The sequence below is a fragment of the Camelus ferus genome, chromosome X (assembly GCF_009834535.1).
Source record: "Camelus ferus isolate YT-003-E chromosome X, BCGSAC_Cfer_1.0, whole genome shotgun sequence".
NCBI classification, from domain to species: Eukaryota; Metazoa; Chordata; class Mammalia; order Artiodactyla; family Camelidae; genus Camelus; species Camelus ferus.
Window position 1 is genome coordinate 69,436,170 of NC_045732.1, and position 27,308 is coordinate 69,463,477.

The 27,308-nt window shown below is 34.1% G+C and overlaps 1 protein-coding gene across 1 annotated transcript in view; it reads left to right on the forward strand.

The window, feature by feature from the left end:
* Positions 1 to 27,040, forward strand: part of NUP62CL (nucleoporin 62 C-terminal like) — a 46,018-nt gene extending 18,978 nt beyond the window's left edge. Inside the window, exons 5-13 of the mRNA XM_032474692.1 lie at positions 5,057 to 5,161; positions 6,704 to 6,802; positions 12,658 to 12,811; positions 16,965 to 17,115; positions 17,372 to 17,421; positions 17,569 to 17,703; positions 19,426 to 19,537; positions 22,992 to 23,058; positions 27,009 to 27,040. Coding sequence (XP_032330583.1) covers positions 5,057 to 5,161; positions 6,704 to 6,802; positions 12,658 to 12,811; positions 16,965 to 17,115; positions 17,372 to 17,421; positions 17,569 to 17,703; positions 19,426 to 19,537; positions 22,992 to 23,058; positions 27,009 to 27,040 — 905 coding nt within the window. The remainder of the gene's footprint in view (positions 1 to 5,056; positions 5,162 to 6,703; positions 6,803 to 12,657; positions 12,812 to 16,964; positions 17,116 to 17,371; positions 17,422 to 17,568; positions 17,704 to 19,425; positions 19,538 to 22,991; positions 23,059 to 27,008) is intronic.
* The last annotated feature ends 268 nt before the right edge of the window (positions 27,041 to 27,308 follow it).

Here is a 27,308-nt window from a genome sequence, read left to right on the forward strand (position 1 = left end):
GGGGATTATGTTTTGCTGAAAAAGATTAACTGAAAGGAATACTAGGTGAATTAAAGATAGAAAACAAAACTATAAGCATTTAAAGAGCACAGGTGAATATGAAAATATGTACATAATATTCCTTGGGTTGGGGAGAGGACCATTTAAGTATAATTTAAAAATATATAATATAGTCAGTCAAATGGTTTGAAAACAAGACTATAAAACAGTATAAATAGGTATACTCTCCCCTATCCACCCTGTATTACTCCCTCCTACCCCTACCCCTGCCATTCAGCTAACCACTATAATTGTATGTATCCTTCCAGAGCTTCTTCATGGATTTGCTAGCAAATATATATATATATATATATATATATATATTCTTAGCCCTCTACCTTTTTAAAAATATAAATGGTAGTATACACACTATTTTATATCTTGCCTTTTAAACTTAAAACTTTATACCCTTATTTTAAACATTTTGTAGCTCCTTTCATATCAGTCAGTATATGGAGAGTTTCCTCACTATTTTTTATAGCATCATAGAATTCCATGGTCTGGATGTGCTATAATTTATTTATCTAGCTCCTTGCTAATGGGCATTTGGGTTGTTTCCTCTTTTGCTAATACAGTGGTGCAATGGATATCATTTTACATGTCATTTTACAGGTGTATAAATACATCTTTGCAGATACATTTCCAGAAGAAGCATAACTGGTTCAAAAGACAGGATGCATTTGTAATTTTAAAAACATTGGCCACTTGTTTTCTGTAGGGGTTATACCAATTTGTACTCCTGTTAGAAATCTCAGAGGCTACCCATTATTTCACAGTGTCCTTAACAGAGTGTGTTGCTAGTTTTTTATTTCTTCCCATCTGTTAGATGAAATTGTTCTCAATGTAGTTATAATTTGTGATTTTCTCCTAAAACTGAAGTTGAATACCTTTTATATGTTTCAGAGGGACTTTTGAAACATAATATGGAGACATAAACCATAAGGGAGAAAATGATGGAAAGATTTGACTACATAAAAAATAAAAACAAAATAAAAAGCAGGAAATGTCAAACTGGGGTTGGGAAATATTTACAACATTTGGCTACACAGCCTTGATATGCACTTTTATTAAAAATTAGTGATGGGACAATACTCCAATGAGAAAATGGGCAGATAACGTGAATAGGCCATTTTGAATGAAGAAATTAAAGTAACCATTAAACCCATGATAAAAATTTAGCCTCACTGGTAGGTATTGAATTATAAATATTAAAACACCTTTGCTATAGTTGGTTATTTCTTTAAAAGTATACATGTGGTGCTTCTCTTAAATGAAATATAGGGATATTCCATAATACACATTTTAAATAGAGGTATGTGGTAATGTTCCCAATTCCTTCCCAGCATCTCCTCCCTATGTCCTACACCCCCAGTGACCCTAGATGTTTTTAGATAGCAGAGTCTTACATCATATATTGCCATGAATTGTTCAACAGGTAGATGGAGGCAGCAGTAGATTCAAAAGCAGTTACTTATTAAGCACTTCTCCCATTTGAAAAGGAAAAAGAATAGCTATAATTATGTATTGGAGTCTGGAAAATGTTGGTTCAATTCAGAAACATTTATTGAGCACTTACTACTATGTGTCGTCTATAGTGATCTATCATGAGGATAAAAAAGTAAACTTTTCAGTTAACCAATTAATCTTATTTGTGTCTTTATGTACTTAATTTCTCTAGCTTTATTTCTTTTATAGTTTTTATTTTGCAATTTAAAGCAAGAGGCCAGGTAATCTGTTATCTGAAACTTTATTCCAGACTTCTATTTATTTTTTTCTCACAGATTTATTATTGTGTAATTCACATACCATATCATTTACTCATTTAAAGTGTACAATTAATTGGTTTTTAGTATATTCACAGAGTTGTGCAGCCATTACCAAAGTCAATTTTAGAACATTTTCAGCACCCACCAAAGAAAGTCCATACCCATTAGCAGTCACTACTCATTCTCTCCTCACCCCAAATCTAGCAGCCACAAATCTGCTTTCTGTCTCTGTAGATTTCTCTGTTCTGGACATTTCATATAAATAGAATTCTACAATATGTGATTTTTTTGTGATTAGCTTCTTTTACTTTGCATAAAGGCTTATCTATGTTTTAATATGTATCAGTACTTCTTTTCCTTTTTATGGCCAAAAAATTCCATTGTATTAATATACCACATTTTATTCATCCATTTATCAGTTGATATTCATTTGGGTTGTTTCCATCTTTTGTCTACAATGAATAATGCTGCTGTGAACATTCATGTACATGTTTTAGCATGGATATGTTATCATTTCTTTTGTTGTTATGCCTAGGAGTGGAATTGCAGGGTTATATGGTAACTTTATGTTTAACACTTTTGGGAAGTGCCTTACAGTTTTCCAAAGAGATTATACTATTTTACATTCCCATCAGCATTGCATGAGGTTTCCAGTTTCTCCATCTCCTCACCAACACTTGATATTATCTGTCTTTTTGATTATAGTCATCCTTGTTGATAAGAAGTAGTATCTCATTGTGGTTTTGATTTGCAATTCCCTAATGACTAACGACACTGAGTATGATTTCAAGTGTTAGATGGCCATTTGTATCAACAACTTTCCATCTTTCTGACCTTTTTTTTTTTTTTTTGTGGTCTCCATCTCCCTCTGATCACAGCCTGGAAAGGATTTCTACTTTTAAGGATTCATGTCCTCAGATTTTGCTTACCTGGATAATCCAGGATAATCTCCCTGTATCAAGTTACTTAACCTTAGTCTCATCTGTAAAGTTTCTTTTGTCAAGTAAGGTAATATATTCATAGCCTCTGGCTATTAGGATGTGGCCATCTTTGGGGACCATTTTTTTCTGTCCACCATACCATCTTAACAATATAAAATCTTCTGTTCTATGAACATGAGATCTTTCCATTTATTTAGGAAGTCTTTAATTTCTTTCAATGATGTTTTGTATTTTTCTGGATACAAGCCTTGCACTTCTTTTATTAGGTTTGTTCTTAACTATTGTATTCATTTTTAACAATCGTAAATGGAATTATATTCTTAATTTCATTTTTGGATTGTTCATTCCTAATATATAGAATTGCAATTTATTTTTATATTGATCTTGTATCCTGCAACTTTGCAGAACTTTTTTATTGTTCTAATAGTTTTTTTATGGATTCCTTAGAATTTTCTGTATTTGTGATCATGTCATCTGTTTTAATAGAGATAATTTTACTTCTTCCTCTTCAGTCTGGTGTCCTTTATTCATTTTGTTGCTTAATTGTCCTGGCTAAAACTTCCAATGTATTGTTGAATTGAAGTGGTAAGAGCAGACATCCTTGTTTTGTTTTTGATGGCAGTTGGAAAGTATTCAGTCCTTCATAATTAAGCATGGTGTAAGCTGTTGGTTTTTCATAAATGCACTTTATCGTATTGAGGAAGTTCCCTTCTCTTTCTAATTTGTTGGGTGTTTTTATCATGAAAAGGTGTTGGATTGTCTCAGATGCTTTTTCTGCTTTTATTGAGATGATCATGTGTTTTTTAAATAACAGCATAATTGAAGTATAATTCACATATCTTAAAATTCACCCTATAAAGTATACAATTCAGTGAGGTTTTTTTTAAAAAAAAAAAAACATATTCACAGAGTGTACAACTATCACCACTGTGTAATTCCAGAACATTGTCATCACCTCAGAAGAAACCCTGTAGCCATTAGCAGTCACTCCCCATTACCTCCTTGTCCCAGCTCCTAGCAACCACTAATAGACTTTCTGTATATGGATTTGCCTGCCAGTTCTGGACATTTCATATAAGTGGAACCATATAAGATATGGCCTTCTGTGTCTGGCTTCTATCATTTAGCATAATATTGCCAAGATTCATCCACAGTGTAGCTTGTATCAGTACTTAACTCTTCTGATCCTCAGGAGGGCTCTTTTCAGTCTTCTCTTTCCCTGGTTATCTCTGGTAACTAGCTAGCTGGCCTGCAGCCTAAACTGTTGCTTTCATGAAGCCACTTAGTTCCTCTTAATTGCTTACCATCAAAATCTCCATTTTTTTCGAGAGTCCTTTGGCTTGAACTTCCTCATACTCTGTTTCAAGTAAAGTCAGTTCTTTTGGACGTAGCTTGGGAACTCTCTTTTCTTATGGGTTACCTTTATCCCTGAGCAAATCTTTGAACCAGTGCTTTGGGCACTGGGCAATGTCAGTTGCCGCTGATCTTCCTGCTTATCTCTTCAGGCATGTAACCTCAGCCTTACAAGTGAGCTGGGGCAAAACAATCAGGGTGATTGATGGGGCCCCAGTATTCTCAGCCTGCTACACGTGGTGTACAGCCTCTGCCCTGTGAGTGGGGGCTGACCGGAGGAAAGGAGCCCCTCAACTCTTGGCTGTACTCACCAGAAATTTCAACCCTATAACTGTGTGTTGGAGGTGATGAGAGATGCTGACTGCTTGCCTCTCCCAATGAAATACTATATTCTTTGGCTGGGATCTGGAAGAAGAGGGAGAGTCCAGTCTTCTTGACTACTCCTGCCTGGAGTGGAGCTTCCCGCGAGGTGAACAAGGAGGTGGAGGGAAGGAAGAGAGTAGGTTATGGTTCATATGCCACAGACTTTCATTGGTATTCCTGAGTTTTAGCAGATTTCCTTATATAAATGTTTATTTGCTGTATACCTTCAGAACAATTTCCAGAGATTTCAATTAATTTTTTTCCCAGTTATGGTTGTTTTACTGGGGAATGAGTCCCTAGACTTCTCATGTCACAGTTCTGAAAGTGGATCCCCCTCTTACGTTGCTTATGTTTTTAGTAAAGTAGAATTTCTTTCTTATGATGGTGCTGGAAGGCTGACTGTACTAAGCAATGCTAATAAACTGTTTTTTAAATCATGCTTTTACTGTGTCATATTTATTAAATATCTGGGTACTTGTTTTTCCTTGCTTTGTTTTTATTTCTCCAGATAAGTGAACTTTGTCATAATGGTCTTTTACTTTTTACAAATTATTTTTAGTGACGTATTTTTCTGCTTGTTACTTTGATTTTTAGGTTTGGCTTCAGCATCTACTTTTGCTGCCACTGCTAGTTCAGGCGCCATGCTGTTTACCTCATTCTCAAATGCTTCTACTTCCACTGCTGCTACTGGGTTCTCATGTAAGTTACTGGTTGCAAAGAAAATACTATTATTTCGCATCAGGCCACTTAACTCAATTTGCCAGTATAAGCTATGGATCTCGTACATCTCATCAATTATCATTATGCTTGAATCCATCTTAACTGCTGATACCAATAGTAGCTTTGCCTAAGAACCTAATTGTCATGGCTTTCGCTGTGAATTTTATATTAACATGATTATTACAGCTTAAAGTGATAATTTTAAGCATATAATTCATTAACATTGTAGTGTTTTGAAACAACTTCTTGAAGCTAATGGGAGTAGGAAGAGTGGGAGTTTTGCCAAGTATTTCTGAAGGGAAGAAGTCTTATTATCCATGTGAATAAGATAAAATGGGAAATAAATGTTGGAGCCTTCCTGTATTTTCTTCTATATAGACCAAGTTTGTGGTCCTGACATTTAACCTATCAGAAGTGTTACATGACCTCAGGCCTAGCTGTAGTTTTGAGCTTTAATTGACACTGTGTGATGTCTCCTGTTCTTTCCCTTTGAAGAGGAACATTTGGATGCTTTGAGCTGAGAAGTGAGACATTAATTATCTTGTAACCCCAACTTTTTTGCTATACATCTTCCATTAATAGAGTAATAGCAAATGTTGAGAATATTGAATTCTGTATATATCTTAGGCAATTCTTTCTTACAGGTCCATGTAAACTGCCTGTGCTTTTGAGACATCTTCACAGTACCATGATGTTGATCATTAGACTTTATTATCATAATCCTAGCTGTATATGGTTCCCCTGCCAAGCCTTGTTATAGCAAGATTGTCACCATTGCTGGGAATAAAACTTACCAGGAACTGCTGATGCTTCATCAAGCATGAAAAATAGTGGTCTACCATCTCCATCCTCTTGTGCAGTTGACATAGGTGACCATTAATTGAAATTGCAAGTTACCACTTGAGTTGTATTTTCTTCCAAGTAGAGACGATTCTAATCTTGAGACATGACTGAGATTCTGGAAACCTTTGATATATGTAAGCAATATCCTTATCAGGTATAATAAATTTTGTGAATATGACCATGTCTGAAGTTGGGAGTTAAAATTATTGAATGAATTCTATTTTCCATTCAAAGACTTGACTTCTGGCCTTTGATAGGCTTTTTTCCTTCTTTTCTTTGATGTCCTTGCCCATAAAATGAAAAGAAATCTTGACCGCTGTATTTTTATGTTAGCTTTAATGATGTATAGTTTACATATCATAAAATTAACTTATTTTAAGTACATAATTTAGTCATTTTTAAAATTTTTAATAAGTTTACTGAATTGTATAACTATCACTGTAACCCAGTTTTAGAACATTTCTATTGTCTGAATAAGAGCTCTCAGCCCTAGACAACTGCTGATCTCTTTTCTGTCCCTGTGCCTTTTCTGGACTTTTCATATAAATGAATTGACCATAGTTTTTTGATGTTTAGCCAAAGTTAATAAAGGACTCCTCAGATGAAAAAGATTCTATATAAATTCTTCACTGTTTTTGATTAAATGGGTAATAGGTAATATTATGTTGTTCTCTGCAGTTGGTGCCCCGTCAACTTTGGCTGGAGTATTTGGTGGTACAGCTTCAGGATTTGGATTAAAATTCCCTGGAATAGGTGGAGCAGTTTCTACAGCATCTAGTAAGATTTTAGAATTACTGGGATGTGTTTGAACATTCATTGGAAATGTATTGCATAACAAGCAGTAAGCAGGTTGTATTCCTTTGCTTCTCGGACTGTGTAAGTAGGTTTTAATCATCTCATCAGAGTGTCCAAAAGGTGTATCAGTATTGATGATTGCCAAAGAGTAGAATGAGACAGTTGATATCAATGATATTATTTCTTTGAGACGACTATCATCAAAGCTGCTATCAAACTCTTGTCAGCTTTTAAACTTAAACGTTTTTAATTATTGAGTATACTGCTTAAAGTGACCCAATACCCAAATACATTGGATTTCATAGAGTTTTTCTCTTTAAAAGTTAATTTAAGGTTTGACCTGTATTAAAGTTGACTCTCTCCTAAACCTGATTACAAGTGTCTATAGACCTTGTTTCTGCCAGTTAGGAGTTAGTTAGGTTGTAAGTTGAAGAAGACTTGTTACACATTACCTTTTAGCTATTGTGAGCTGAGTGGTTGGTTATAGGTCAGTTATTACTTAAATCTTCCATTTAAGCCAGACTCCGCTTTAGGGAACTCTTATTTGTTTTTACTTTACAAAGTTTACTTTAGTCTGAAATGAATCTTTTCAAACCTGTCATAAACTAAAAGTCAACCCCTTTAAGTTTAAAATAATTTTATTCCTAAACAGATGTGTACACCATCTTTTGCATCACCAACACTTAACTGAGTGTCTATGTATACTCAGCTAACTGGCCAACCTATGAAAGAGTATGGCTTGGGAACTTTATAAGTTACCATATTTGCAAAAAAATGTAACAGTGTCCCTCATAAAATGCTGAACAAAAGATTGATTCTTTCAGTTGTGGGTTGAATCACTGAAATATGAATATTTGCAGGCTCTTTGACTCTGCCGTAACTCACCCCCTTTCTAGGTCTTCAAATTCCTTCCTGCAAACTGGTACCCTTGCTACTAGCCCATTCCATCCACCACTACCTTATGTACTTAACTCATCTCCCCATCATATATGACTCAACTCGATATCCCCAGCCCAGAGTTGATTTTTTTCCCCCCTAATCGCCTTTCCTTCTCCCCAGGTGTACTTACTTGCTCAGATTCTTCATCTTATAAATCAGCCTTGTGGGGCAGCTTTCAGGTGTCTGTATCTGTAACTTTATAGCTATTTGGGATTATTCTCTGCCCTGGGTATAATCAGCAAGTTTTCAGAGAGGCTTGCTTGTTATCAGTCTCACCTTTTGTATGAGTCTGAGAAAGTGATGATGTCCATTCCTAGTACAGAGTAAGATACACAGTTGTTGATCAGAGATGGGATAGGAAAATGGGATAGCAGGATCTTTTAAAGGATGTTTTCACTATTTTGAGTAAGGATTTTAAAGATCGTCAGAATGAGGTTTGTTTAAATGTAAATCCAAATTCAAATTTTCTATTATTTAGAGAACTGTGCTTCTCCTTTACTACACAGATAACTGAGTTGACTGTATTTAGTTAGACCAAAGTTGTCACTTGCAAAATCAGACTGTGATAGAACCTTCATTCTCAAATCCATTGCTTCTTTTGGTATTAATTGAAATATTACAGTTATTTGAATATTATCTCCTATGCCAGAGCTAATTTATACCTTTTAAAAGCACCATGAAAATAAAGAACAAAGACAAATACTATATAAAAAGTTTAAAATAATCATACTTTTTTTTTAATGACTCAAGATTCCTTTGTTTAGTCTGACAGGTATTAATTTCCTGAAGGTATCACACAGCAGCTTTGGAGAGGTGATCTGTTAATCTGTTTCTTTAGTGATAGTAATGGTAGTTGCTTTTTTTTTGAATTATAAAAATCATGCACACATACATATATACGTATATCACTCCCTCTAGAGAGAATAGTTCGTTGTTTATCTTTCCAGCCTTTTTTCAAACATACAAATATACATTAATTTGTTGTACAAAAAAATGGGATACACACATACATAATCTTAGAATTTGCTGTTTTCTCTTAAGTATATATTATCTTTGGATATCTGTCCATGTCAGGAAATGCAGGTTACTTTTAAAAAAAATCTTCTTTGGGTGAAGATAAGCTCCTTTACAAGAAGGAATTTTTTTAAAAATTGTTTTTCTGTCTTCAATATAGTAGTTACACAATGTTTGAATGAATTAATAAAAGGGGCATCTTGATAGTGTCATTAATTTTCAGCATTTATGGGAAAGGAATTCTTTTCAGATGAAGATTTTTTTTTTATTCTCAGATGAAGAACGCAATGACATATGGCTATAAAGAATGCCACGTAGGATCCAATCTGTAATCTCTTGTGTTTTGAGTGATCGTGGCTCCGGGGATCCTTTGTGATTGGGCATGGTCTTTCCTTGTGGTTCTCAGTCCACTCTCACAAAGGCTCACAGAAAGAATGGAGGAGTTATTGTAAGAATCTTTGTGGCCAAAACAGAAATGGAATCTTGTGGAAAGCTAATAACTGGGATTATATGGCACTGAACTTCAAGGAAATTGGAATTTAAGAGTTGTTCTAAAGTCAGCTTTAGGGACCTGTGGAAACTACTATTGTATTAACATAATCCAGCTATTTTCTTTTTGCCATTTTTTTCTTTTTTTAAACTTCCTTTTGGATTTTTTTAAAGTGTATATATATATTTTTATTGACTTATAGTCAGTTTACAATGTGTCAGTTTCTGGTGTACAGCATAATGCTTCAGTCATACATAAACATACATATATTTGTTTTCATATTCTTTTTTCACAATAAATTACTACAAGATATTGCATATAGTTCCCTGTGCTATACAGTATGAACTTGTTGTTTATCTATTTTATATATATTAGTATCTGCAAATCTTTAACTCCCAATTTATCCCTTTCCACCTTCTCCCGCCCTTGGTAACCATAAGTTTTTCTCTGTGAGTTTGTTTTGTTTGTCTTTTTATTTTAGATTCTACATATAAATGATATCATATGGTATTTTTCTTTCTCTTTCTGGCTTACTTCACTTAGAATGACAATCCCCAAGTCCATCCATGTTGCTGCAAATGGCAAAATTTTATTCTTTTTTATGGCTGAATAGTATTCCATTGTATCAATATACCACAACTTCTTTATCTAGTCATCTGTTGATGGACATTTAGATTGCTTCCATGTCTTGGCTACTGTAAATAGTGCCGCTGTGAATACTGGGGTGCATGCATATTTTTGAATTAAGTTTCTCTGTGGATATATGCCTGGGAGTGGTATTGCTGGATCATATGTTTTTAGTCTTTTGAGGAATCTCCACACTGTTTTCCATTAACAGCTGCACCAAACTACATTCCCACCGACAGTGTAGGAGGGTTCCCTTTTCTCTACATCCCCTCCAGCATTTATCGTTTGTGGACTTTTGAATGATGGCCATTCTGACTGATGTAAGGTGATACCTCATTGTAGTTTTGATTTACATTTCTCTGATAATTAGCGATATTGAGCATTATTTCATGTGCCTATTGGCCATCCTTATGTCTTCACTGGAGAATTGCTTATTTGGGTCTTCTGCCCATTTTTGGATTGGGTTGTTTGTTTTTTTTTTCTTATTAAGTTATATAAGCTGTTTATATATTCTGGAAATTAAACCCTTGTCAGTCTCATCTTTTGCAAATATTTTCTCCCATTCTGTAGGTTGTCTTTTTGTTTTGCTTATGGTTTCTTTTGCTGTGCAAAAGCTTGTAAGTTTAATTAGGCCCTGTGTGTTTATTTTTGCTTTTATTTCTATTGCTTGGGTAGCCTGCCCTAAGGAGAACATTGCTGAGATGTATGTCAGATAATGTTTTGTCTCTATTTTCTTCTAAGAGGTTTATAGTGTCTTGTCTTATGTTTAAGTCTTTAAGCCATTTTGAGTTTATTTTTGTATATGGTGTGAGGGGTATTCTGACGTCATTGATTTACATGTAGCTGTCCAGCTGTCCAAACACTGCTTGCTGAAGAGACTCTTTACTCCATTGTATGTTCTTGCCTCTTTTGTCAAAGATTAATTGACCAAAAGTTTGTGGGTTTATTTTGGGACTCTATTCTGTCCCATTGATCCATATTTCAGTTTCTGTACCAGTACCATGCTCTTTTGATTACTGTAGCTCTGTAGTAGTTTGAAGTCTGGGAGGGTTATTCCTCCAGCTTCATTCTTTTTCTCCAGTATTACTTTGGCAATTGTGGGTCTTTTGTGATTCCATATAAATTTTAGGGTTATTTCTTCTAGTTCTGTGAAAAATGTCCTGGGTAGTTTGATAGGGATTGCATTAAATCTGTAGATTGCTTTGGATACTATGGCTATTTTAACTGTCTTACTATTTCAGCTTATTCTTAATTTTGACTTGCTAATGGCTCCTCAGCTCTACCTCATGTTCTTCCTCTGCCAGTTCTTTCAACTCCCTCTGCCTATAGTCTAATTCTTTCTACATGTTTGGAAATATTTCCATATTTCTGCTTAGAGTCTGATTCTTTCCATATTTCTGAAACTATTTCTAAATTTCTACCTGCAATCAGATTCTTCCCTTAGTTCTAAATTTTTGAAAATGAAATTCTGACTCATCTTATCCCTGTTTGGCTAGAGCTTTTTGTGCCAGACCCTTTCATAGGCTGCCAGTAGCATATGGGATGGCTTCCTATGCTTCAGATGTCCACCCTTGTCCCAGTCAACTGTGAACTGGGATCAAAGGACAGAGTTAATGAGATAAAGAATGAATGTCTGAACCTGATCCCCCAGCAAGAGCAGAGTAGGCCAATCTCCCTAAGAATAGGCAGTGCATGTTGGCAGACACCATGATATATGTATTTATCAAGGGTGACAGTTAACCTGAAAATATTGCTAATTGGGAAAGCAGGGCTAATGTAAAATAAGCAAATAATTGTATATATGTTATATTTCTACAACAAATTTCTTGTTACAGAAGCAGCATTTATTAATTACAAGAACATTTGAAAATACAGAGAACCAAAAAGAAGAAAAGAAAATATTTCCAGTCCCCACCAGCCACAATTTTCTGTTGTTTGTTTGTTAAATGCTCAGTGTGTAAGGAAGAACCAAAAGTACTATAGAAGTTCAGAAAACCAAGAGATAACTATGAGTATAAGAGAAGTGGGTGATAAACATGGAGCAGGAAGAATCTGAGCTAGGCCATGGTGTATACTGAGAATTTCAGCTACAGAGGACAGAGCATTCTAATAGGGGTGTAATAGAAAAGGGCACATCAGAGAGAGGTCTGGGCCATAGATAAAACTTTGAGAAGGTTTAAGACTGGCAAAGTGTATGCCTACTATGGTCTATGATTTAGAGAAACAAGCACTCTCCCCTATTGATAGGAATGTAAATTGGCAAAATCTTTTTGGTAGGGGAAGTTGGAAAGAAATATTAAAATTTAAAGTATGCTGACCCTTTGATCTAACACTTTCATTTCTAGGAATTAATTACACAGATATATTCATGTAAGTATGCAAAGATAGATATACAGAGATTTTGTGTAAGATTGTAATTATTCTTTCCTCGAAAATTTAGAACATACTACTGTGGTCATCTGGGTCTGGAGTTTTATTTATTGGAAGTGTTTTGAGGATTCTTCAGTTTCTTTAATGGTTATAGGTCTGGTTAGATTATAAATGTTATTATTCTACAAATTTATCCAGGATTTTAAGTTTTTGGTGGGAAGCTTAATTTAGAAACCTGGCCTGCTGCATATTACAGCAACATTGAGTTAAAATCAGTACAACTTTGAGTTCAAATTCACATTTTAAAAAATGCTTTTTTAGTTTTTAATACTGAATGGTTAGTGCTGAATGAAAAGGTTTCTTATTTATTACTAACATTATACACTTTATTTTCTAGCTACATCAACTACCACCACCACCACTAACACCACCACCACTACCACCACAACCACCAGTGACTTTACCTTCAATCTAAAACCAGTGACATCAACTGGGATTAGTAACACTGTTCCAGTCGGTATTACTCCTGTACCTTTTACTTCGACTGTTGAGTAAGCCTGTTTATTTGAAAATTTGTTAGAGTTTCATTTATTTATCATATGCAGGTATAATTTGCTTCTATATCTTTAGAATGGTGTTTGAAAGTTAAGTAAATGACTCAGAGTCGAAGGCACAGTTAGAGAAAGGATTTCTGTTGTTTAGGATGTTGAACAACTAAAAGGATGTCTTTGTCTTCTGAATACCATTATAATACAACTATTACTATTGCTAATAATAGACAGTATTTACTGTGTAATTATTGTATGTTTAGCAATATGACAGTGCATCATGTCATTTAGTGCTCACAATAACCTTATGAGGTAGGTAATTTTTTTGTTCTCATTTTATTGATGAAGAAGCTGGAGTACTTAGAGATTTTATAATCTGTCTTTGGTCACACACTTGGTAATGGTCGAGCCAGGATTAAAATTCAGACATTCGAGCCCTGGAGCCTGTATTCTTACAGTCTATGCCATGTTCCTCTCTAATTATTTGATTTTTTTAGATAAAAGATAACTTCTATAAATCACTCAGCATAAAGCTTAATCCAGAATATGAACTCAGAAAATATAAGCTTCAATCATACATTTTTTCTTTTTTTAATTGAAGTATAGTTGATTTATAATGTTGTGTTAGTCTCTGGTGTACAGCACAGTGATTCAGTTATACACATACATATATATATATATTCTTTTTCATATTCTTTTTCTTTATAGGCTATTACAAGCTATTGAATGTAGTTCCCTATGCTATACAGTAGGACCTTGTTGTTTATCTGTTTTGTATATAGTAGTTTGTATCCGCTAATCCCAAACTGCTAATTTATATTTGTTTTCTTAATTAAACTTTTTATTTTGAGATAATTGTAGATTCACATTTACTTCTAAGAAATAATACAGAAAACCTTGTGTGTCCTTAACCTAGTTTCCCTCAATAACAACATCTTGTAATACTATAGTACAATATCACATCCAGGATATTGACATTGATACAGTCAAGATATAGAACAGTTTTGTCATACGAGGATCCCTCTTGGTGCCCTTTTACATCCACATTCACCACCCTCCTCTCCTTTCCCTGAACCTGGGCAACAATTACTGTGTTCTCCATTCCTATAATCTTGACATTTAAAGAAATGTTAAACAAATAGAGTCATACAGTATGTGATTTTGGGGACTGTTTTTTTCGCTGGATATAATTACTTGAGATAAAGTTGTCACATACATCAATCCTTTTTCCTTTTTATTTATGATTAATATTTCATGGTATTGTGGATGCACCATCATTTGTTTAACCATTCACCTATTGATGGACATCAAGGTTGTTTCTAGTTTTTAGCTATTATGAATGAAGCTGCTATGAACATTTGTGTACAGGTGTTTGGTGAACAGAAGTCTCATTTCTCTGGGATAAATGCCCAGGTGTGCAATTGCTAGGTGGTATGGTAGTTGCAAGTTTATTTTTTTAGAAAACTGCCACATTCTTTTCCAGAGTGGCTGTGCCATTTTGCATGCTCAGCAGCAATGTATGAGACATCCAGCTTGTCCACATTATTGTCAGGATTTGGTATTGTCACTAGTTTTCATTTTATCCCTTCTCATAGATGTGCAGTGATATCTCATTGTGGTTTTAATTTGCATTTCCCTCATGACAAATGATGTTGAGCATCTTTTCATGTGTTTATCTGTCATCTGAGTAATTCTCTTTGGTAAAGTGTCTGTTCATGTCTTTTGTCCATTTTCTACTTGAATTTTTTTTTGTTTTGTTTTGTTTTTTTTTTTTTTACTAAGCTTTTGAGAGGTCTGTGTATTCTACATACCTGCCCTTTGGCAGATATGTGGTTTATGAACATTTTCTCTAACTTGATAATTTGTCTTTTCACCTTTTAAACAGGGTATTTCACCAAATAAAACTTCTAATTGATGAAGTTAATTTATCAATTTTTCCTTTAATAAATTGTGCTTTTAGTGTCAATTTTAAGAACTCTTTGCCTAACCTTAGGCCTCAAAGATTTTCTCCTAATTTTTTTCTAAAAGTTTTATAGTTTTATGTTTTACATTTAAGGTTGTGATCCATTTTGAGTTAATTTTTGTATAAGGTGTGAGTTTTAGATTGAGGTTCATTTTTTTGTCTATGGATGTCCAATTTTTTCAGCATCATTATTTGAAAGGCTACATTCCTCCATTGAATGGCTTTTTCACCTTTATCAAAAATTAATTGGACATATTTGTGTCAAATGTTTTTTCTACCTGAATTGATATGGTCTTTTAAGATTTTCTTCTTTAGCTTCATGATATGATGAATTATATTGATTTATTTTCAAACGTTGAACCAGCCTTGCATATATGCAATAAATCCCACTTGGTCATGATGTACAATTTTTTATACATTTTTTGATTCAGTGTGCTAGTATTTTGTTTGTGGGCTTTTGTATCTAAATTCATGAAAGATATTGGTCTGTAGTTTTGTTTTCTTTCTTTTTTTTTTAAAATTCTGTCTTTGCTTTTGATATCTGGATGATACTAGCCTTATAAGATGATCTTGGAAGTAGTTCCTTCTGTTTTATAGAAGAAATTTTATAAAATTTGTGTTAATTCATTAAATGCTTGGCAGAATTCTCTAGTGAAAACTCTGGACTGGATATTTCTTTTTAAGGAGATTTTAAATTATAAATCAATTTCTGTGATGGTTCTAGGACTATTCAAGTATTATGTTGGGAGAGTCTGGGTCCTATTTAAATCTGCTTTGTTTATCAGACAACCCTTTTGTTAAGGTATAGCACAAGAGTTAGGTGCATTTGTATGTTCAACTTCCCACTGGACCCTAACCACACCACTTCAGCAAAAGTGGAGCACTGACTTACACATTATGACTGATGTGGAAGTTCACTTTTTCCCTCTGCCCTGCTGACTCATCCCCCATGAAAGTGGGCATTGCATTACACCACTTCATTGCTTCTAGTGGGGATAAGCTCAGTTCCCAGAAGTTCCCTAGAACAAAAGAAAGTGGGGGACTAACTCATATTTCTTAGTTGCTGCAGGGTAGAGAAAGAAGTTTAGCTTCCTATTGGGCCCAACCGACACAGAGGAGGGAGGAAGTAAGATGTCAACTACTCTACCTCATATCACTTCATTCAGCCTCATTGCTACTGGATTGGTATAGAAGCTTAGCTCACTATTGGGTCCCACTAACACAGGCTCAAGGAGAAGGAGGACAGAGTGCTGACTCACCCTGCTTTGCCCTGCCTCAGTTAGTCTTGGTTTTTCCAGTGGGTATGGAAGTTAAGTTCTCCACTGAGCCTTGCTGACACCAGGGGTGGTGTGGAGTCTTAGCCCAAGTTATATTACCTTGTTCAGTCTCAATGATTCCGGGTGGGTATATAGGTTCAGCTCTCCATTGGCCACTGCTGACACTGAAGACAAGAGGTGAAGTCTAATGGCAACCAACCCTGTCTCATTCTGCCTTCTTAAGTCTTGTTGCTGCTGGGTAGGGACTTAGGTTCAGCTTATCTTTGGACCTCACCAACACTAACCTGGCAGGGGAATTGGAACACTGCCTGCCTCTGTTGGGCTAGGAACTGATGATTACCTCCCTACCCAGTCCTGCTGACACTGCCCCAGAAGAGGAATCAGAGCACTTCCTGGTTCTGCCAGTCCTGGGATAGAAAATAAGCTACCTTCTCAGCCTATTTGATACCACTTGGTAGAACAGAGTTCCGCTCAGTTCTGCCCAGTAGGGGATAGCAGATCAGCTGCCTACTCTGTTTCATGGATACTGCTTAGATAGGGAATGGATCACTTTGACTAAGAGCTCAGGGGAGAGGGAATCCTCTTTGGCCACACACTCACCCAGAGTGGAGCTTCCAACATGAGGGAGAAGGAAGGGAGCAGGTTGTGACACAGACTTTAGCTGTTCTTACTGAGATTTAGTAGATTTCTTAATAAATCTTTCTTTATTTGCTGTATTCCTTTAGGATAATTTCCAGAGACTGGTTGTTTTTAAAATAATCTTTACCAGTTATGGTGGTTTTGTTGGGGAGCAGGTTTGCGAAACTCCTCATGTGCTATTTTCTTCTTTAAGTCCTCCTGTGTTATGCTTTTAAAAAATATGATCATACTTTTGAAAGTATGACCATATGATCATACTGTATCCTTTTTTTTTAAGTGCAATTGTAACTCCGGTGATGACATATGGTCAGCTGGATGCTCTGGTAAACAACTGGAGCCTTGAGTTAGAGGATCAAGAGAAACACTTTCTTCACCAGGCCACTCAGATCAATGCTTGGGACCATATATTGATTGAAAATGGTGAGAAGGTAAGAAGATATTCTCAGTAATCTACCTGTATTGTACAAGTATTTTCAGATGAACACAAGAGAATAGACTTGTGTGTTGTGGTTAATTTTCTCTTCCAGTATTGGTGATAAACTTAAAAACATTTTCCTTAGGTAATAAGTAACATGAATTAGGAACTCTTTCATATTTGAAATGTATATGAGAAAATAAATATTGCTTTAAAATTATAATATAAATTCAAAATTTACATAATTGTATTCTTATCTTCCTTTATAGATTACTGCTTTACATGGAGAAGTAGAAAAAGTGAAACTGAATCAGAAAAGGTAGAACTATAGATTCCCTAGATTGAAAGATTAAAAATCCATTTCTTTGTCCGGTTGTTTTTCCTTATAATAGTTTATTGACTGTAAACTATATTTTGTCACTCCAGATTCATTTCATCAGCCCTTTTATTGACTTGTTTTTTTCAGACTGGAACAAGAATTGAATTTTATCCTTTCACAGCAGAAGGAACTAGAAGATCTCTTGATCCCTTTAGAGGGATCTGTAAAGGGCGAAAGTGGGTCTGCTTATCCACAGCATACAGATGAGGAGCATGAGAGGACGTAAGTAACTGAATAAAGATCGAGGAATGGGGCAGAATTTAGCTACTAAAAAAGGAGGAAAATGGAATTGAAAGGCAGGGAATAAAAACTGGTAGAAAAGCGCAAGTTCTGGTAGTTGCCATTCATCAACTTACTTATTTTCTGTTTATCTTTTCAGGATACTTGAAAATGAAGTAATCATTCTGGCAATTTTGTTTGATAGCATTTTGTACACTGTTGTTAATCTCAAGCGTATACAAGACCACTGTAAAGTTTTCATCTTTGTCAAGTTTGTTCTTAAATTAGAAATACAAATTTTATGTGTGTGTTGTCATGATATTGTGGAATATTTATGGTCTCCTATTTATATTGACTGTTTTAAACCTAATGTTCATGCAGTTGCTTCAGTGATAAATCCATTTGCTATTTTAAAGGCGATTTGTTAATCTAGGGGTAAACTGCATGGCTTTCAAAAATTGAATGATTTCATTAATGTCTTGGGCTGAGTATATTTTATTTGTGTGTTACTCAGTCTTTACCTTCAGTTGATACATTGCCAGTGTTCCCACAGTAACTTTATCTCTTTGGAATTGAGATTTGGTAATCAGGCGAAAAGATTAAATGTTAGGAGAACTTGAATGAATGTGCTGCATAAACTAGACTGAGACTAAATCTGACTCATTTTATCAATGGCTTATTAGTGCATCAAGACTAAGCTTATTTTTAAAAGGCTGGCAAGTTGATTTTTTTGTAGGTGCATTAAATGTAGTAAGTACAGCTAATCTATACAGACCCTAGTTCTGTTTCTGCTTTTATATTTCAGTCTTTTTGATTCTTTTTTTTTCTTTGCATTGCTTATTCTATTCATTCTATCATTTTTTGGAAACACAGAGTTTTCGGCCATGAGATCCTAACTGTAGTTTGAAGAAATAATTGAAACATTAGTTCCTTTCCAATTGCTTCTAGGTAATCAGATTTATATTGTCTTGGAATCTTTACTAGAATTTTCAACCATCTAGGCAACCAATTACCTATAGGTACTTTGGGACAGAAAGGCAGTAGGTAGTTATCGATAAACCTAATTGAATTGTTTAATCTTTATAGACATTATGATTGAAAAACTCTGGTCACTTTAATTCTCTTAATCATATTCATTGACTCGGTTAAGAGAGGGAAAGTGTGTGTGAATAGTTTGGTGGAAATCTTGACAATTTAACCAACTAATGAATTTGTTGTGAACTTAGCAGATTTATCTGTCTTTGATTATTGTGAATCTCATTTCTCAAAATGGCTTTTGTTGAATGATAAAATATATTTATCTAAGGTTTTACTCTGAAAATGTATGTATTCAAAATTATTGAAGAGATCCCAACATTTATTGAATATTGCTAAACACCAAATAACTTCTCATATATCTAAGTGACCTATGGACTTAATTTTGATACCTGAAAAGAGTTTCTTTGCTGAAGAGCTTCCCAAAAAGTTATCCAAAGGATAACTAGGTGACTGTAAAAATGGCAAGGTGGATAAAAGCCTTCACCTATGGAGTCTTATTAGAATATGGTAATAATCAGCTTGTGAATGCTACATCCATAAAAATGTACTGTTAGTCATAACTGAGACCCACTGAGAAGGTAGAATTGGGGCAAATCCAGTTGACAGTATCATTCTTTGTATGTCAGTAACAATACATAGTGGAGGGAACATTTCTTGGTAATCCCTTTATTTTACCTGCCTTTTCAGTTACAATGTAGCAGAAAATATAGATGCTCAGCTGAAACGAATGGCCCAAGATTTCAAGGACATTATCGAGCACCTGAATACATTTGGAAATCCTGCTGACCCTACTGACCCGGTGTGTAAACTGCTTTTTATCTATTTAGACAATCAAAATTTAGTAGGAAATTAGTATTCTGTGGTTCCTTTAGCTTATCACCTTTTCCTGTCCTCTATAGTGCTCCTTACCTGTCTCCAGAGATAGGAAGCTTTTGGGTGTAGTTAGTGGGGCAGGAAATATTTAGGAGCAGAAAAGGTTGTGAGTTTTTTTGGGATTATCCCCAAGTGGAAAAGACAAATTACTTTTCTCCCAATTTTCAGGGTTTTCTCTCTGTTCTTCCCGTAAGTATGTCCCTGTTCTGATTTGTTCACTTACTCATTAGCTACTTTGTTCTTCCTTTTACATATTAATCTACATATTCATATAATTGTGTGTGTTTATATATGTGTGTGTATATATATATATGTTTGAGTCTGTTAGGTATATCTAGGCAATCCTTAATTTATGATTAGGTTGTATCTTAAAAGTTTGATAAGTCAACTACTTGAGACTTAAAATATATTTTTCCGTTAAAAGTTTGTTAAATATGGTTATTAGGTTTCCACCTGCCTTATTAGAGAGCTGAGATGTTTTGAATTAATTTGGTGGTAAGAAAGGATTGTTTTTCTTTTCCTTTATCTATACTCTAATTAAAGGGCTTATTTCCTCTACTTTTCCCTATTACCTTAGCAGCCAAATGGAGTCCTCCTTTTCCCCACTCCTACCCCATGGCAGTAATGGTAAGAGGAATCTCCCATTGTGGGAGCTCCCATTGTATTTTGTGTCAGTTGATTATAATTAGGAGTGGGGCCAGGATCTGGGTAGGTAGGGATGAATGACATACATGATTATTCTTTAGGAATCTCTTCGTCCAACTATATATGGGCAGTTCTTTATCTACATACGTATTACTAGCTATTTTAATTATAAAGAGAGCATGGTATAGTTGAGAAAATATTAGAGTTTTATTTAAGTCACTTAATCTCTGGGACTTGGCTCCTTCTTTTGCAGAATGTCAAGGGTGGGTGAACTAAATGACCTTGAAATCCACTTCAGCTATTAAAATTATGCCATTGTCTACTTTGGGAGAATCTAAAGTTGAACAAAGACAAATATAAATTAGTCTGGGATTATACATGCTCCCATCTTCCTTCATCCAACATCCTTCACGCAGATGTTCAAGAGTTAACAATATAGATTTTCTTTTTAATGAAATATTAGATCACTACTGTGATCTAATTTAAAAAAAAATTTAAAATTGTTTTGTTGTCCTAGAATTATTGATGCATAGATAAATGCATGCAGATTTAGACATGAAACAGAGCTGATGCCTAGTCTCTGTGTTAATATAAGAGATGTGTTCTGAGCAGAGTAAGTAAAAGGAGACTAATCCTATCCTTATCCTTTTTCTCTACTTAGCCTTGGATTGTTTTGTTTTAATAGTGGGGAGCAAATGATTTGAGTCTTTTATTTTTCATTTTTCTTGGCAAGGGTGATTGAGATGTTTAAGATGAGTGAATTAAAGGATAATTGCTTCTTGATAGCAGAACAAAAGAAGCAAGAGATCAGCAACAGTTCATTTCTTTTCTCAGAGAGCATAAATCATTGGACAGGAAGCAGAGAAAACATTTGCCGAACAATAATATTCTTGTAGATAATTAATTAATTGTTAATGTGGTCCATACACCAGGGTAGAAAAATAGCCAGTGTGTTCAGCAGTATTCATGATGCTAGGATTTACCTGTTTATTTGTACCATTTTTGAAGGGAGATAGGAAAGACCACCTAATATATGAAGTTTATATTAAGCAAGTCCATATTATAGTGTATGATATTCAGGCACATATTTTTACAAAAATTCATTGTTACTACTACAAATTATATTTCTAGTTGTTATATTAGAATACACTAAATTTGCTGTCTTATTGCAATCTATTCTTTTAAGTGTGGTAACGTTTTCATTTCTTCTTGTTTTTAATATCCTGGACTTTGCTAGAATATTTGTCAAAAGTGTTCTAAAACTTTTTAAAGGTTTAGTATTTTTTAATAGAAAGTTAATACACATCCTTATTCAATGTGTCCAGTTTGGAGAATATGGAAATATGTAAAGAAAATTAATTCACCTGGGTTACCAGTACTCTGCTATTGTTAGTATTATTATTATATTAATGTATTTCTTTCAAGTCTTTTTGCAATACTGGTAAAAATGTTTATTTTCTTTTAAATGGCATTGAAACATACCTATATAGTTTTTGAGGCTGTCTTCATTTAATATTCTTTCATGGTATTTTTCCAACTTTTAACCATTCTTTGAAAATACAGTTTTAATGACTCTAATATTTCATTAGAGGTGACTTTACCATAATATATTTAATAATTTTTTATTGATGAAGATATTGTTTCCAATTTTTTACCATTATAAAGTTAACCTGTAATGACTAGTTATGTTTAGATTTCATTCTTTCATCTGGATAGATTTCTAGAAGTAGAATATACTGAGTTAAAAGGTATGAATATTTTAAGACTTTGGTATATATTGCAAAAATTTCCATTTTGAAGGGCTGGGCCAAATTATATTACCATAGGCTATATATAAATGTACCTGTTTTCCTCACACACTTGACAACTGAGTATTACCATTTATTAAAATTGCTGATTTGGAAATCTTGCCATTTGTGCAACATGGATGGGCCTTGAGGGCATTATGCGAAGTAAAATAAATTAGACAGAGAAAGACAAAATTGTGTGATCTAACTAATATACGGAATTTATAAACAGAAACAAAAACTAAACCAAGCTCGCAGATACACAGACCAGATTGGTGATTGCCAGAGGTAGGAGGTGGGCAAAATGGCTGAAGAGGGTCAAGGTACAAACTTCTAGTTATAAAATAAATATGGCATGATGGCTATAATTAATAATACTGTATTGCATATTTGAAAGTTGCTAAGAGAATAGATTATAAAAGTCCTCATCTCAAGAGAAAGATTTTTTTGGTAACTGTATGGTAGATGGATGTTAACTAGACTTAATGTGGTGATCATTTGACAACATATACATATACCAAATCACTGTGTTATACATTTGAAACTATGTTATATATGTCTATTATATCTCAGTTAAAAAAACCATTGATTTGATTGTCAAAAGGTAAAATTTTTAAATTTTATATGAATTTCTCATCTCATCAAATGTCTCTTAATGTTCTTTACTTATTTTTGTACTATAGAAGCCGGTTTTTTATTGAATTGTAGGAATCGAATTCTTGACAGTTACAAAATAATTAGATTGAACTAAATAATATATAGATGTAATGAGCATTACAAATATGAAATAGCAAAAAAACCCCACACAATTAATATTTAGCACATTCTCAGTTCATTTCTTACCAGAAGAAATGAAAACAACTCTTTAATTTCAGGTTTTTATTTTTATTTTTTGTTTACCATATCAGAATAATCATAATTTAACATTTTTATCTTGTGTGTTTTTAGCTCCAGCAGATCTGCAAAATTCTGAATGTTCAAGCGGACTCTCTGCAGTGGATTAATCAGACTTCAGGTGGGAGTTAATTTGTACACATAATTTTCTGTATTGTAAGTAGAAAATGTGATACAAGTCAGGTTTTGTGCACCATGACCATACTCAAATAAGAGCTCAATTGTAGGGGTGTTTTTTAACTTATGGTATGTCTGTATTAATTCTAACAAACTGTAATTGCTTGTTTTTATAAAAGGAAACACAGGAAGGATAAACTAGAAACTAATCAAAATAGGGGATGTATAGGAATAGGGTGGAGGAGATAGGGATAGAAATAGGACTTTTCTGAGTATACCTTTTTACACAGTTTTGACTTTGGACCGTATAAGTGTCTAAATTCTCAAAAATAAAGGGAAGGAAGACAAATGCTAAAACTGAATACAAGTTGAAATCAAAGATACCTGTGTAACTAATTTATAACATAATCATGCAATTCATGATGGTGCATCCTTGCTAGGTTGTAATCTTAATGATAACAAGAACTACAAAGAAATCATAAGCTTTCTTAATAAGTTTATTGTTAGTTTCAGAATTACAATATACTGTATATTATATATACACATGGAATAATAATATTACTACCATTATATATATATAGTACAAAGCAAATGCACAAGTATATTAGTGATAATAGAAACCAAGATTTTCATTGAAAGATAAGAGAAAGTATTTTTCTTTCCTTCCATTATATTTATATTATAAATATGAATTGTAAATATCAGTATAAATTCCTGTTTCCCTTGTTCTGTACGTGGAAAGGGCCAAGAAGCAATGACACACACCCTGATAGAAGTGAGCACATCTAACACCTGATCTTGGTTTCTAAATACCACTCCCGCTAAAAGGAACCAAGGCTTCTTGGAGGCCTTCTGGTCTCAGGGCTCAGGCAGGGAGAGTACAGGGTGAGTTTGGCACTTTTTGTGCCAGAAAACAAAGATTGTTTGAAGACTAATGAGATTATATCAAGATACAAGATTGTGCTTTAATGGGCTTCTAGTGGCCAAATTAGGTTTCAACATCAAAAAGAATAATGACAGTGGTGGATTATAATACAGTGAGGGAGAAAAAACTCATGTGTTTGCAGTGATACTCCAGAGAGAGAGAGAGATGGGAGGTGCTGGGAAAAGTCTTTATAGAAGCAGGCCAGCTAATAATTGTAGAAGGAATGATAGAATTAGAGAACCACCATTAAAAAACATTTTCAACAGAACATTTTTTTTATGCTTACCTGATCTTGAATACCTTGCCTCCGTTATAAAATATTTCAACTGTCAGTTATCTCTTGGCAGAAAAAATATTCTAGCAGAAAATGGACCAAATATAGACTGCAAGTTACTGAGCTATTTTTTAAAGTTTTATTTAGGTATAATTTATATCACATAGATTTCACTAATTTTAATTGTACAATTTAATGACAAAGTCATCATTTTGAAGCCCCAGCTTAATGATTGATTCAGGCAAGGGTCATCAAGGAATGCTAAAACCGTGGAGTCTAAGATTGTTGAGGAACAGGATATTTACATTGTCTCAAAAATATTACTCCACAGATTACTTAAAAATTACAAAGGAGAAAATGTGCGTAAATTTACAACAGAGCTATCTGACAAGTACCACTTTAATCAAGTAATCAAATTTAATATCACCAATAGTGGAATAACTTGACACTGTGTGCCTCTTGATCTGACATAAGAAGAAGTGCACAATATCCCTTATGTATGTATTCTTATGAAAAATGTTTAACCTGAATCTAATAAGAAAATAAGCAGAAATTCTACATGTGAGACATTTTGAAAGATAATGTTGTAGTATTCTTACCAGAAATGTTTAACTGAATCAAATCACAAGAAAATAATTAGACAGTCTATGTGTTAGACATTCTGAAAGATAATTGGCTTGGACTCTTGAAAAAGTCAGTCATGGGAAACAAAAAATTTAAAACAAAAAAATTACGGGGATTGTCATAGAAGAAAGGAAACATAATAATCAAGTCTACCATGTTAACTTTGATTAGATACTCAATCAAAATAAAGAAGACATTATTTAGAACAATTGGGGAAATTGAATATGGGCTATACATTAAATATTAAGGAATTTTTTTATTTTCCTATGTGTGTTGTAGTTACATAGGAAAATATTTTTATCCTTAGAAGCTGCATGCTATAATATTTAGGGAAGTGTCAGGTCTGTAGTTTTATTTCAACTGATTCAACCAAAACCATTTGTGAAGAGAAAAAGATTGGAGCAATTTGTGGCAAAATGGTAATAGTGGGTTAATTAGGAAAGGGGTATACAAGTTTGTGGTTTTTACTATTCTCTCATATTTTCTATTGATTTAAAATAAAAATTGGTGGGAAGTAATTTTTACAGACTTTTGCCTAAATATAGAGTATAATGAGACCTCAGTAACTAAGACAAATGGGGGCTGGTAGCCAGAGTTACTGTTTTTAATGATGTACTATGAAAATAATATAAATCTGGTTATTTGGCTTTATAGATTTTGCATTCTCGACATTAATAGAGGTCATCAACCATCAATTCTTCTGCTTCTCCCTTCCAAACATGTCTATATCATCATCATCCATCTTTACTTCCTTCTCTCCTGTGTTAGAAGAAAGAAATGTCCTATTCCTTTCTAATCTGTGTTTTGAATCATCATAGGGAGATTAATCCTTTGCTGCTTTAGTACTAATTATGTGATGGAGAGAGAGTTCTGAGTCAGATAGAATGGATTCAAGTCAAGGTATTATCACTTAATAGTTGTGTGACCTTAATTGTTACTTAATCTCTCTGAGTCTGTATCCTCATTTTAAAAATGAGGAATAATACTTACCTTTTAGGGCTTCTGTAAAGATTAAAAGAAGCAACATTATACTTTTCCTTGAGCAGTGCCTGTCCTGTGATTGGTGGTCAGTAAATGATAGCAGCAGAACTGGTTGTCAGAGTTTACAGTATATAGGAGCTGAGGTGGGGAGAATTGACAAGAAAGGTCATGTGGTACAAATGGTAGCCATTAAATTAGGTCTAGAGAAGACAGTTCCAGGTAGATTATCTTTGAAAACCACTTACTTAGAGAAGTTGTAAGAACAGCTGAGATGTGAGAGAATGAACATCAGTGGCTGGAAGATACTGAGGAATGAGTTTATACAAGGTTTGACTCAGTTGTCTTACTGTCTGTTGCATATTTTCCTACAATGAGCAATGCTTCTTCTGTGGAGTTGGGGGGATGTCAAAATGTAATTAAGTAAAGAAAGATTATAGTGAATTTTTTTTTTCTCTTGGCTGGGATCCTCTTTGTCATAAGTGAAAACTCAAGGCTCTCAGCCAGTGTTTTCCTACTAATAAATTAAGGTTGTTAGTGCTACAAAGAACTTACTTTATGCTATAAATGAAGAAACTGTGGTTCAGAGAGGTTAAATGACTTCCCTAAGAATACACAGTTCATTAGTGGCAGAGTTAGGACCAGAATCCAAATTTCCTGATTACCAGAACAGTATTCTTTCTACTGGTGTGCTCTTAAAACAATTATAATGTAGGCATCACTCGATATAAAAACAAATCTTAATCATGTACCTAACAGTAGAGGACATGGATTGTCAGAGTATGATAATGGTAGTACTTGGGTAGAATGTAAGTTCTAGGTGCCTAGGTCAAGTTCTCAGTCAACACAGGATAAAAAAGAGTGAGACAATGGAGAGTAATTATTACTGGGAGTTACTTTTCTGCTAAAAACTCAGTTGAGCACAAGAGGCAATGAGAACTCATAGAGGTTCTCAAATGAGACAAGAGAGGCCGTGATAATAGAAAGAAACCCTGGTCATTCTTGATACTGTGGGCTCCTTTTTGCTGTTCCCACCCAAGGAACCTTTTCCTTTTCCTATCAGAAAATGACATGATCAAGTAATGGAGAGTGGCAGGATTTAATTATCCTGAGAGGTTTTTTGTTATTGTTGGTTTATTTTGCTTTTTAATAGTTAATGGGATCGTGTCTGCTGAAATGGTCTGACGAGAAGTTTTAAGGTTAAACTTCTCAATAAGTCTAGTTGTTTACATCCAAATAATAGTGAGAGAAAAGCTAATAATGCATGTGTTATTTTAACAATAGAAATAATGTAATTTTTTTACTAAAGGAAATACATAACTAAGGTTTTTTTAAAAAATGATTTTAAGTAGGGGAGGATATAGCTCAAGTGGTAGAGCACATGCTTAGCATACCAAGGTCCTGGGTTCAATCCCCAATACCTCCTCTGAAAATAAATAAGTAAACCTAATTA